Source organism: Molothrus ater, chromosome 3 (genome assembly GCF_012460135.2).
Source record: "Molothrus ater isolate BHLD 08-10-18 breed brown headed cowbird chromosome 3, BPBGC_Mater_1.1, whole genome shotgun sequence".
NCBI classification, from domain to species: Eukaryota; Metazoa; Chordata; class Aves; order Passeriformes; family Icteridae; genus Molothrus; species Molothrus ater.
Window position 1 is genome coordinate 88,550,164 of NC_050480.2, and position 13,287 is coordinate 88,563,450.

At 37.1% G+C, this 13,287-nt stretch overlaps 1 protein-coding gene across 8 annotated transcripts in view; it reads right to left on the reverse strand.

Annotated features, from left to right (window-relative positions):
• The window catches only part of DST (dystonin), a 294,261-nt gene that overhangs the window by 111,291 nt on the left and 169,683 nt on the right, over positions 1 to 13,287 (reverse strand). For all 8 annotated transcript variants that reach the window (XM_036379370.2, XM_036379365.2, XM_036379364.2 and 5 more), the window contains 3 exons: positions 3,259 to 3,393; positions 745 to 833; positions 57 to 189 (listed from right to left, as the gene is read on the reverse strand). In XM_036379370.2, coding sequence (XP_036235263.1) covers positions 57 to 189; positions 745 to 833; positions 3,259 to 3,393 — 357 coding nt within the window. The remainder of the gene's footprint in view (positions 1 to 56; positions 190 to 744; positions 834 to 3,258; positions 3,394 to 13,287) is intronic.

The window sequence follows — 13,287 nt, forward strand, 5'->3', positions numbered from 1 at the left end:
GAAAACCATGCAAGAAATCTCAAGAGGAACTGAAATCTAAGTTTGAATCTTGTTACCTTTTCTTCCATCTTTTCATCACCCAGATGTGCTTCCTGCAGCTGCTTTAAAGCTTCATTGGATAACAAGCTGTAGCTTTCCTGGAGAGATCTAACTTGCTTTTCCATTTCATGTCTCTCTTCATCTGTCATTCTATCATGGAAAAAAAAATGGAAGGAGGAGATCTCTGGGTAACAGAAATTAGTACAAGTAGTCTGGAAAAAATACAGCCTAATTACAAAGATGTTCAAGAAAGCTACAATCTCATTGCAGTTATTCAGGCAAAGAAGCATTTAACTTTTGCATGGGCCTTTGTCTACTGGTTACCAATCAAGACAGGTAACATAACCATCAAGGAGTCATGAGATATCTCAGCAATTTAGTAACTTAAATCTGTTTTCAGACACAAATGAAAAAATCTTGTGATAGGTAGTTCAAGTACTCATTTACTACAAATTTGTTAATTATTTTGATTTCAAATGAAATTTTAAATATCTAATATTTTTAAGATGACCAGAGGTATACAAACCAAGTCAAATTCTTGAAATCAACAAAATTGCATCAAGCTTCACCCAATGAGAAGATAAAAAACTCCCAAACTGTACACGACATGCAATTAGATCTATAAGGATATGATTTCTTTTTAAGCAAACAGTATGTATTTATTCAATTCACTTTACACTATTTGAAAAATAAAAAATGGCATACTTGTCACTGTGCTTAGCTAAAAATGACTGAGTTGTCTGCAGAGCTTCAGCTATTTGTTCTTTCTTGGTTGACATTTCATGAAGGGAAATCTGAAAAATAAATAACCTGTGTTCAAGACTTAATAATGTATATAAATAAACAAAACAAACAAACAAACCCTTATTTGTATCTGGGACTAATCTCAATAATAAAAGAGCTTGATTTTTAAAAAAATACTGGCTATCAGTAGAGCAATATTATTTATCAGAATTGCATCATTTACATATGTAAATGTAAGTCATTGTGATATGTCTTTTGATTAAGCAAGCTGTTTTTAGAAAACTAGTGGGCAAAACAAATAGAATATTTCAAAATGTTATTTGATGGAAAATTACCAATCATTTAAAATCACTTATTGTAATTGGCACACTTTATAGTAGCTTTATAAAGGTTGTGTACAATAGTCATGTTCAAGAAGTTGCTCCTCAAAATAAGAGATAACAAATTTTTGAAAAAACATATCAGAAGACCACAAGCCTTCATGAAATTCAAAAACAGAGACAAATGCAATATGAGACACCTGGGAAAAAATGAATTATTAATTAATATTCTCCACACTATCAGTTCTGTGCCCTCCCCAATAAAGGACTTGTTCTGGTAGAGGAACTTGTGGGAATTTAATCTTCTGTCTTTCCTGAGAATCTCCCTGCAGTCTCTTCAAAGAAAAGCACTCATAAAGGCAAATTATCAAAAGGGAGTTCTGCAAGCTGGAGATGTTTTCAACATAGGTGCTAGGTCTCGAGCAAGGTGCTTGAGCCCTTCATTCACATTGGTCTGGACAAAACCAATTTCTCCTTGTCTGCATTGTACCAAAGGGCCCAAAAAGTCTCCCTTTGCAATCACCACCAGCAAGCCACAATCTCATCACCTGTACTGCTTGCACAGGAACCAAGAGAACCACTGGATGCACTATGCAAGAAGATGAGGTGAGCAGGCTGAATGAGGTCACAAAATCCACTTTACTCAGGGAACCAGTGTCACTGTGGCTGCTGTGTGCACCCTGTCACTACTGGCACCAGCTTTGCTTCCCAGTACCTGGCTACACTCCACAGCAACCCCAATCCTCTGTGTGAAATGTATTTCAGCTGACATTAGCTATGAAATCACCAGTTTCTACATGCTTCTACACAACTTACAAGGTATCATTGCTATTCAGTGGAGACACAAACCCAGGCACCTCTGAAAGGTGCAGCCACCTCGCCAGGCCATTTCACAAGGGAAGCAAAGACCCTCAGCAAACACCCATCTTCCAGAGGAAGCCAAGACAGCCAACTCACAGGTTACTCACTGGAGGCCCAGGCTGGACAGAGATGATGCCCACAGTTGCTGTGGTAAGCTGAGATGTCCTTACTAAGGAGTTGAGAGCTGGCCTAGTACTGATAAAGGTTTGCAGTGTAGTCATCAACAAGGGCAGCATTGAATGCTTTTGCAAATTCTGATTTTAACTACTAGCAATTTACCAATCAATATGTTCAAATCAGTGCAAGCTTACTTCCTCCTGTAGATATAAGGACAAACTCAGAGCTAGCACTGGTCCTCTCTGAACAAGCTACATGCTGGAACAGTGTTCATCAGGACTGCCAACCTTTCCAACAGCAAGCTGGACTTATGAACATGCTGGTCCAGTGGCTCTGGCACCAGAAAGCATCACCAAAATAAAACCATAGGAACAGGATGCCAAGAGGGCCAAAATCATGTTTGCATGACACACCCAGCAGTTTACTGAGGGATGTGGACAAGACACTGCTCTGTCCCTCTGCTGCTCAGTATGCCGGTAAGCCTTTACCTACTGAAATCTTTCTAGGTGTAACTGAGCTATTTCATGGGCCAAGCCCAGCAGAGAAGGTCCTAGAAATGACATGAAACGTCAGAGATGGAAATTTATGGTCTGAGTTACAACTGCACATAGTGACAATGTCCTGTTAAATACAAGGCATCAAGTTGGGCCACTCCAACAGCATCTGGACTAGTGTGATAACAGAGAGGCCTCTGTCAACATCTGCTGTACTTCCTAGGACAGCAGTTTTGACTATCTCTTAAGAAGACCCCTCAGATTAACTTTTCAAAAGCAAATAAATAGAAACTTGGCCCTCAGGCCCCTCCTACCAACTTTCTCCTTCCTGGCCCAAAATGCCATCCTGACAGGATGCATTCTCCCTCTACAAAGGCTGACATATGGTGTGCAGGGTCCAGTTTCTCTCAACTGATATTTTACAGTGTCAGAATGTGTCATACATGAGGTCTGGAAAAAGCAGTGGGAGTTTCCTCCTGAGTGTGCTTGTGCTTGTGTCCCTAAACATTGATGTTTATTTACCCAACTCTCTACTCACAATCAAATGTGAAATCATGTCCTGAGGGAAATGTGGATGGCAATTTGTAGGGGGAAAAATGTATTTATGGATTATTTTGGCCTTTTAATCCATGCAAAAACCAAAAAAGAGGAAGTGGTGTTTTATTTATAAGATTTCTGTGTACCTGCTGCTTAGGTAAATCTGTCTTTTCAGCCTTTTCTCCTTCTTCTTTGCTGAGTGTCTTGCTGAGGTTTGACACCCATTTCAGTAAATCCCCAGCTTTCTCAACATGTTCCTTCTTTTCCTCTTCCATTGATTTCTGATGAATGCCACAAATTGTAAAGAAACATGTAAATGTAAATTGTTGAAATATGTAACATTAATGTCTGTAGAAACACAATTCTATCACAATGCCATTATTATCACCACATAAACATAAAATTATTTCTTTTTTATTTACCACCACATGCGTTACTATGACACTTTGATGTAGGAACAAAAATGGCACATAATTATAAACAATAATAAAAGAATACCTCAAGTGATTATTAATTATGATAAATGTGCTTATTCATACACACATGCAATCATTATAAAATGATTGATAGCAAGAAAAAGCATAGCTTCCCAGCCATTACTCAGCAGATAAAATCTCAAAAGCATTTGCATATAAAGTATCTTTGAATTGCTGCCTTTGCATTACCCTCACGTAAGGATATGTACAACCAGTATAGCATAACAGTATTTTGCACATTATGCACATGGATTACCAAATTACAATTACATTGCTTTTATGTCTACAGAAACAATAAAAAATAAAAGTAAAATACTGAGACATTTAATCTTTTTCTGCACAGGAAAACATTCTCCTTTTCATATAAGTACAATCTGTTAGGTGGACTCTTATCAGTACTGAGAAAACACCGTCAAGCCCTTCCATACACCATAAGATTTTATTTCAATGAATTTATGAAAAAATTTGATGTGTAATTGTAATTTATTTACCTATTAGAGCAGAAGACAATTCTAAGAAAAAAAATAACATGAAATTAGAGAAAAACTCAGGACAAGAAATACAACTTTCTGGTGTAAGCAGCTCCTTAAAATTAATGAAATATCAGTGTGAAAAAAAGTACTGATGCACGTATGCTTACTGCACTGCAGATTTATTTATTTATGTATTTGTTGTATATTTTATCGCCACTCTTGTAAAACAAATGGTATCTGCTGACTGATTCGTAATTTTAATTTAAGTAACAGGTCACATGAAATATTGCACTGTGTTCACTCACAAAATGGTCAATCCCTCTCAACCTTATTGTAAGAATATGATTCTTGTCTCGCTTAAATCTACCCACTTTGAACTAATATTAACTTCAAAACTTCAGTATAATTTCTCATTTACACTACCTACATGTAAAGTAATGATAGACAAGGCCTTGAGGTAAAGATTGAACACATAGATTGCATTTTGAAATTGAATCTGCCTATCTATAAATTTCAGTTTTGCAATAAGTAATATCGAATTCCAGATCCAGTGGTTTATGCTAATTAGTTGTTCATAACAATTAGTTTTACAGCAACTAATTATTGCTAGAAAACACCACTTATGATTTTCCATAAAGGCCGTCACAGATATTTTCCTTAACTTTAACAGGTTTTAAAGCAGAGCCCAAAAGAAGTATTAATATCTTTTGTCCACTATGAATCATAGTAAAGACTGGAAATTCCTGTTTTCATGGGCTGAGCTGCTTCTAACAACCGCAGCCCAGTGTGGCAATCAAAAACAGCTCTATCTAAAGCTTCTTTGTAAGTTATCTTCTTCTTAGTTTTGGGGCATGTTAAAACTTTAATGTGCAATTTTTCATTCTTCATCTTTGTAGCTGTGATAGCATCAATAATACCATTCTTAATTGCATCTTCCATTGTTAATCTGGAATGAGACTTTGGATCTATCAAGCCACCAGTCAAGTACTGATACTCCAGGCAGCGCATGCCCATTTCTTTGTCTATGGCACTTAAATGCACAGCCTCAACAGCTGACATAACAGCGTTCCTTACAGGATGAATGATCCCAGTAAAGATCAGCTCACACTGCTGGATTTGCTTGGCACAGCCATCATCAATTAACTCCCTTTGCAAAGCCTCTGAAACACTGTACTTTTTCCCTGTGAAGGGATCAATTACACCTCCTGTACTAACCTGAGCTTCAAGACATCGGAGGGCAGTAACTCTGTCTACCAAATTTTTGCGTGAGGCTTTCAAGACTGGAATTCTTTCATTGGTTTCAGAAAGCCAGAACCCTGCAATAGGACTGTTTAAATCTTTATTTGGCTGTGAACTGCTAACTAAGATATCACCAAACTCATTAACTGTGATGAGGCCCTCCTTATATTTGTTGACTAACGCTCTGTCAATTCTACCCTGATTTAAGGTCTCCTCAATATTAAACTGTACACCCGTTTTAAGATCAGTAAGCAAAAGAAAAGAATTTCCATCAGAGTCAAAACACGTAGACTCCTTCCAATCAAATTCCTGTTTCGAAAGCTCAAGATATGTAGCTTTATCAATATAATTTTTTTGATAAGCCTCATATGAAGTCATTTCACTTCCTGTGTCAACATTTATTACAGAAGTTTTATGACTTTTCTCTGCTGATGGGCTACTTATTTTCCTTTCGCCAACTGGAAGCAGAAAGCATTTACTGCTTACACTGAACAAACTCATTTTCAGCAAATCACAGTAGTACATAGCTTTCCTGTTATTTGGATTGTGAAAACATTTTGCATTACTTGAAGGCTCATGCAAAAATTTTAAAATTGTGTTATTAAGCAAGCCAAGCTGCACAGCAGCTTCTGGAGGTACACGAACACTTCTTACAGGATCAATAACCCCCCCACATGCAATTTGAGCCTCAAGGATATTTTTACCTTTTTGTCTTTCTAAAAGTTGAGCTTCCACAGCCTGAAATACAGACAGCACTTTGCCAGAACAGCAATAACCCAGAACAGCTTTCTCTGCCTCAAGCAGTCTACTCTTGAATTCACTATCTGCAAGCCCTCTAACAACTGAATCATCAACAGAGAATTTCTGACCTGTTGTGGGATCAATAATGAAACCAGTAGCTGCCTGGGCCTCTAAAAATGCCAAGGCCAGTGCTTTTCCCATTATTTTTCTCTTTGCTGCCAAAGCAAAAGAGAGTATCTCTTTGCTGGATTCAAGGTACAGCCCAGCTATAGCTGTAGGTTTAGTTAAAAATTTTTCAAGACTTTTCTGAACCTCACCAACAGTTTTCTGCCCTGAAATGAGCTGCTCAACAGTGAGCCTGTCTAAAAGTTTAACTTCAGTCAACTGCCTGGCAGTTACATCATGTCGGAGACCTTGAAATTTAATAGCATCATATTCCTCTGTAAAATATTCCAGCTGAGTAGCATCATCAACAGTCCTCAAAACCTCTTCTCCTAAGAAAGAGCTCATCTTTGCAAAGTCTTCTTTCCTAAACCCTTCTGAAGTTTTGTATCCCTGAAACATTCTCTCTTCATTACCAAAAGTCTTGTCATTTTCTTGGTTTAATGTTGTGACTTCAACATGCATGTCATAGTGCTTGTTCTTCACTATCTGTAAATAGGAAGTTTTTGACACAGTGAGAAATACAACTGCAGACTATGCTGTACACATAATTCACTCCTAAATCCACCACCAGAGAAACCAAAGGAAGAATTTGAATGCAAGTCAGAAAGGAGAACCACTACTAGGATTGGCAAGCAGAGATATATAAATAGCTTGAGTTTTGAAGTGCATTTGCCATTTCAAATATTTATTTAATAACAGGAATATGACTAGACTAAACATCAGTAACTGTTGTTTGTAACTATATGAGCTTACTGCTGTTAATCAAAACTTACTTTGACCAATAAAGATACAACAGTGTATGTGAATTCCTATTTTCAACACAGATTTTTAAAATAATCTTTCTTAGACATTAACAAACCTGGTAGGAAGATCTAATATAAAGCTTTTTGGGTTAAGTAAGACAGAAGGGGTTCCCTTCACCAAGACACGAACATAAGAAATACTAAACAGTATAGTAATAGTAATAAAGCATAACCAAAACCAGCCAACCAAATGGACTAGTAAAAGGCACCGTTAGGAAGGCAAACCCTCACAAAATGTAGTGTGTACCTCCAAGGGATGGAGTTTTACCAATCCTAATTCATGTTTTGAGTCTTCTCCATGTCTAATGGTTTGTCTGGAACTGTGTAGGTTCCTGTTCCTCAATGTGTCCCTTTCAGATGTTCCAGAGATTTGGCTTGCTTTATCAAAAGTTATCTGGAACTGTGTACTCGTCTGCGAAACAAACTCCGTAAAAGACTGGGAACTTGAATCTTCTAATGATTGGTTTATGCTTGACATCTGAAACTGCACCTCTCTTGGTATTGTGTCATCAGCACTCACATACAATGTATTTTCTTCTATTTGATCGGATTTAAAACCTGATCTTTCCTGTTTCTGCCTTAACAAAGGTGAGGTACGTGGAGGAAGCTGTTCAAATTCTTTAGCTGCAGTCTCATTCAGGTAATTGAAATCATTTCCTCTTCTCTCACAGCTCAATTTAAATCCAGAATCTTGGAGATTATTATTTTGCTGAACTTCATTCTGAAATGAAACAAATCTATGTTCACTCTCCCTGACCTGCATATCCATCTTCTGTTTCAAGCTCTCAACCATGCGCTTCTGCACTTCCAATTCTTCCTCGAGTCTCCTGCACTTCTGGTGATAGTCCATCTCAGCCTGCTTCCCTTGCTGTAGTTGTTCGTGACATTTTTTGAGCCTTTCTTGCAGATCTTCCATTTGCCTCTTGTACAACATGATGTTTTCCTCAGCCATATGCTTTTCTTGCTGAAGAGCAACACATTCTAGTTTTATACCAGATATGTCCTTCTCTGTGATGCTATGGGATTCCAGTAATTTTTCAACTTTTTTCCTAAATTCCTCTGCAGAGTGTTTAAACTTAATGGATTCTTCCTGAAATAGAATCATCTTCTTGCGTGCCATCTGTTCATCCAGAGTCTTCTGATGGAGTTCATCCTGCAATTTTTTTAATTTGCTACTTAGTTCTTGTATATGAGCTTGTTGTAGTGCCATCTTCTGCTCACTCATTCTCTTTTCCACAGTTAGAGCATTCATCTGAGCATTTAAATTTTTAACCTCCCGGTCAATGCTAAGGGTGGACGCATTTTGTTTATCACATTTTTGTTTATAGTCACTAGCTAAGTCTTTTGTTTTTGCAAGATCAACTTCTAGGCTTTTGATTTTACATATGAATTCTTGCTCAATTATTGTTTGTTTGTGCAATTGTTCATTTGTTGTACGCAATTGTTCTTTGAAACCATCTGCTAGGGCTTTCAAAGCATCATTTTTCCTCTGAATATTTTCTTTTTCCAAAGCCATCTTCTCTGATTCAGATTGAATTTGCTTCATCAGTAGTTTTGTTTCAGTGTTCCATTTATTAAGGTCTTCTATCTGTTTTTTCAATGTTTCTGACACCTGATTGCTTTTGGTTAATTCATTCTTCAGCATCTGAATTTCATGCTGGTTTTCTTTCTCTACTTTAGTTTTTTGAAACAACTGTTCTTTAATTTTCCTATATTGGTCTTGAAGATTATTTGCTTCTCCTTTACATGACTGTGTTCTGTGTTCAGCTGCCAGCTTCTCTTTTTGAAGGGAACTGATTTGTGAATTTAAATGTTTGATAGTTATTTCAGTTTTTGTCTGTGATCTGGTTAATTCCTCTATTTCTCTTTTTAGCTGTGTCTTTTCTTGCTGAAGAGACTTCAGGTCTTCCTGATAGTTCATCTTAAGTTTTTTAAGTTCCATATTTTCTTGCATGACCTCTTCAGCTTTACCTGTGGTTCTCTGTAGCTGCCTGTCCAGTTCTTTCAACTGTTGCAAATATCCCTGCTCTACTTGGTCTTTTTCCTCCAACTTAATTTTTAGGCATTTAAGTTCACTGTTGACTTTATCTAGTTTTTCTTTTAATAAACGAGACTTTTCTTCTGTCGATGATTTTTGAAGTTCAATTTCATTCAGCTCATATTTCAGGTCTTTAATAGTTTTATCAGCTTTTTTGTTAGCAAGGGTCAACTCATCTATCTTTTGTTTAAGCTCTTCTACTTTTTTGGCTTCTAGTTTCTTCTGGAAGCTTGTAATTTCAGAATCAATCCTACATTGGCTGCCTTGCCCCGCTGTGAAAGTTGGCATGGAAGTTTCTCTAGTTACAGAGTATGTGCCTTCAACAATCTTCCTTCTGGATTCAGTTGTTTCTCTTTCTTGCAGTTTTATTTCTGATAGGTTCCCTTTAAAGTCAAGATCTTGTTCCATTTGCTTGATGAGCTTCATAAGTTTCTCTTCCCCATCTGTTTTTTTCTTCAGTTCCTGCATCAAGGTTTTTTTTTGTTTCTCTAAATCATGAAGATTAGTATCTTTTCTTCTTAGAAGGTCTTCAAGGTTTCTTCTGGTAAAGGTGCTTTCTTCTATTTGATTTCGAAAAGCACGGAGGTTTTCTTCCAGTATACCCCTTTGTGTCTCTGCCTGAAAAATGAACTGCCTAACACACTCCAACTCCTGCTCTGCATCTGCTTTCTCTCTCTCAATGCTTTCTAGATCTATACGACACTGCTTTGCCTCTTGCTCAGCCTTGGTCTTCTGAAGACAGATCTCTTCCATCTCCTTCTGCTGCTTCTTCCGCTCTTTTTCTGCAGCTTCTCTCACTTTAGGGAGCTCCTGTTCCACTTGGCTTTTTTGTTTCTTCATATTCTCCAACATCTCCTCAAGTGTTTTTACCTTTCCCATGAGTTTTTTATTTTCATCAGCTGTGCTATTTTGCTGTGCCATTAGATCTGAATATGCCTGACGTGCGGATGCTTCCTTACTCCTTAAAATCTGTAAAAGAATAAGATAAGTTGGAATGCATTTTTTGTAATACAGCATATGGAATGTATTAGGCTCTTAGAAAAGCAGAAGGGAAAATACTTACTCATGCATACATGGTATGTCCAGAAAGCAGGATGAGCAGTTCCCACCACCATCACCTTCTCCTGAAGGCTTCAGGAAGTTACCATTAGCCAAATATGAAACCCTTGGCAAAGCGAAGAAATCCTGCAGCCTCTCACTTCAGTCAGATGCCTCTTAGCAGAAAGCAGCACCAAACAGCTCACTTTGGCTTTCTCTCCAAACAAATAGGCAGAGCAAACAATGACCTGAATACAGTGTGCAAGAATTCCCAAAGAGAAAGTGGCCTACCATTTCTCAATCAGTTCAGCAGGAGCTGGAACAAAGATTTAAGCTTGCAAGCACAAATGACACAAGAAGAGTTTGGAAAACCCCTCCAAGAAAAGAAACAGTATCTTAGAGCCAAGATGCAGCAGCTGCAGAAAGAGCAATATCCAAACCCCCATACATCTGTGCTCCACGGTGTGCTCCCCAGTCCCAGTGCCCCCACTGACCCAGTTGGGGGACCAGCAAGAGCACAGCTGCTCTGCAGTGCAGACACACAAGTGTAAACAGGGTAATTAGGAAAATCCTAATGAAAACCAGTTGGCTGGTAGTCTCCATATATTGGCAGATCCAGAGCAAGTCTTTTGAGCAAGGGGTGTAATCACCAGTAATAATATGGCTGAAACTATACATACCTTGTCTTCATTAGCACTGTTGTGGTGCTAAGTTACCAAATGTGAGCTAACATGAAGTTAGAACACACCTATATTCCTATGATCATACAAACAGGGCATGAAGGGTAACGACAGCAACATTTTCAAACAAACAAACCATTGGGTTACTTTAAATTTACCAGATTTACTTGATTTTTTGTATGATATCTGAGACTTTTCTTAAAAGGCTAATGCAAAGGCAGCTTCTCCAGTTCCTCTCCATATTTCCCTGTATTATAATTTTGAACAGCCCCCAATAGAACAAAGTATGTAAATTGATTTGTTATCAGATCTTTTACACTCACATAAACACAAAATCTAATGTATTATGCTTGAAAAAGAAGACCTAAAAATAAAGGTACAGTAACAAATTGCATCTTCTTAGATTTCATTTTTTTAGTCAACATGCTGAGCATCAGTTGGGTGGAGAAAAGGATGGCATATATTAACATAAAATAAACAAAAAGATTAATTTCTAAGAACTTAAAAATCTTAAGCATCTCAAAATGTACAGTAATTAATACATGATTAGCATATTCATTGTTTAAATTATGCTCAATCAACCTTAAATCACTTGACCTTGACATATTTTGTGCTTCAAATGTTGATTTGCATTGATTTAGAATCATTCTTAGATTAACTCTTTCATTTGCATTGCATAAAAACTCTGGTACCTTAACAACAGTTGTGCTCCTTTTCTCTTCATTATGTTTCTCTCTCTTTTTTTGCTTTTCTTGTTTTTCAAATGAGGCTTTTATGCCTACATTTTCACTGAATATTTTCTGGAGTTCAGTGGTTTTTCCAGGGACCTTTGTGCTGTTACCTTCATCTCTACTGTCTACTTCTAAAACTAGCAATAAATCTTTGCATTTCTGACCCTGTTCTAGCCTGTCTTCTCCACTCTGCTTCTTCCCACTTCTATTTATGCTGTCCAAACCATAAGTGTTACCCTGTGGTATTTTCTTCACACTTACTTTTTCATGGTGACTTAAAAGCTTTTTTGTTAGTTCATGTTCCAATAATGGAAAATAATCCTCTCCTCCTGAAAAAATTCCTGAGAGACCTAAATTTTCATTTAAATCACCAGCATTTCCTAACAATTCTGTACCTAAATGTTGATCATTCTGCAGTGGTGATACTTGAAAATCTAATGGATAGGATTCAGAGACTTTTGCTGCCCAGTCACTCTCTGAAATATTTCCTGAAGAAAGAGCCAAAATTTCTTGCTCTTTATTCTTGGCTTTATTTGAATTTAAATTTGATTTTTCTAGGATTTCATTTTCTACTAGGACGTAATCTTTATCCAGAGATGCTTTCTGCAGTTTGTCAATATTCCTTTCAACACTACAATAAACACCTGGATTACTCATAGATTGCAAATTTAACTTAGTGTTCTCACTTCCATTGTGCACTGCCAGCTCTCTGAAAGAAGACACAACCTTCTCTGAAGATGCTGCATCTGTTGCACGTGAAAGAGAATCACCTTTTTCATCATACACTTGAAACTCTCTGTCTTCAGATCTTAAAGTATTATGGCTTTTGCTTTCTGTAAAGTAATGCTCTTTATGCTGACATTGAAAATGAGTTCTCTGTGAACAATGTTGCTGTTTGTAAGGGCTGACACCCAGGGCCTGCTCTGCAGTTTTTGGAGTTACTTCAGCTTTCTTTGTTGTTAGGTCAAAATCAGTTTCTGATTGCATCTCACATTCTTCCTTTGTTGAAACATCACTCCCTGCCCTTCTTGAATTTTTTTTTCCTTTGGTTTTGTGTATCATTTCCACTTTAGGCAACTTCTTTGATTTCCCCTCTGTTTTCTGTCTCTCTCCATTAGCAATTTGCTCCTTTAACATTTCACCAGGATCATTGTTCACACTCACACAGATTTCAGTTGAAACAAAACAATCTTTTCTGCCATTTTTTTCTTCTTTACTTTGATTGCCAAAGCCCATTAAACTCTCCTGCCCTGTATGTACCTTACTGTCTCTGTTGCCACTAATGCTGTTTTCTTGACCACTGACATTTAGAAGTTGCTTAAATGTTCTATCTGTTTTGATTTTATCATATCTGTCTACATTTAATTTTCTTCTGTTCATTTCCAGTTTATTTTCTGAGTATTCAGGTTTACTGGAAGAGTTCTGATTTTGCAAATATTCCACATCCATCATGCTTTCATTAGGTTTCTTTTCTTCTCTCAATTCAAGATCTTCATTACATCCCAAATGTTGAAAGCCTTCAGCTGACTTCACAGGTTGCTGGAGTTGATTCTCTCCTGGTAAACTCTGAGCATGACAGCACATGGATTAAACTGTGATATGATGGAAAGTTTCTTATTTTTCTGTTATTATTTTTTTTCTTAATGCCATTACTGAGAGTTAGAAAGAAGGACTGGCATAAAAGAAAATCTTGGAAGAATCACAGACTTCAGAGGTCTGTGAAGAATTTTTCTTCCTGGAAGAAAAAAACCCTCATTCCTCTTTTGAAAATGATTACTCTTTTTCTGATTT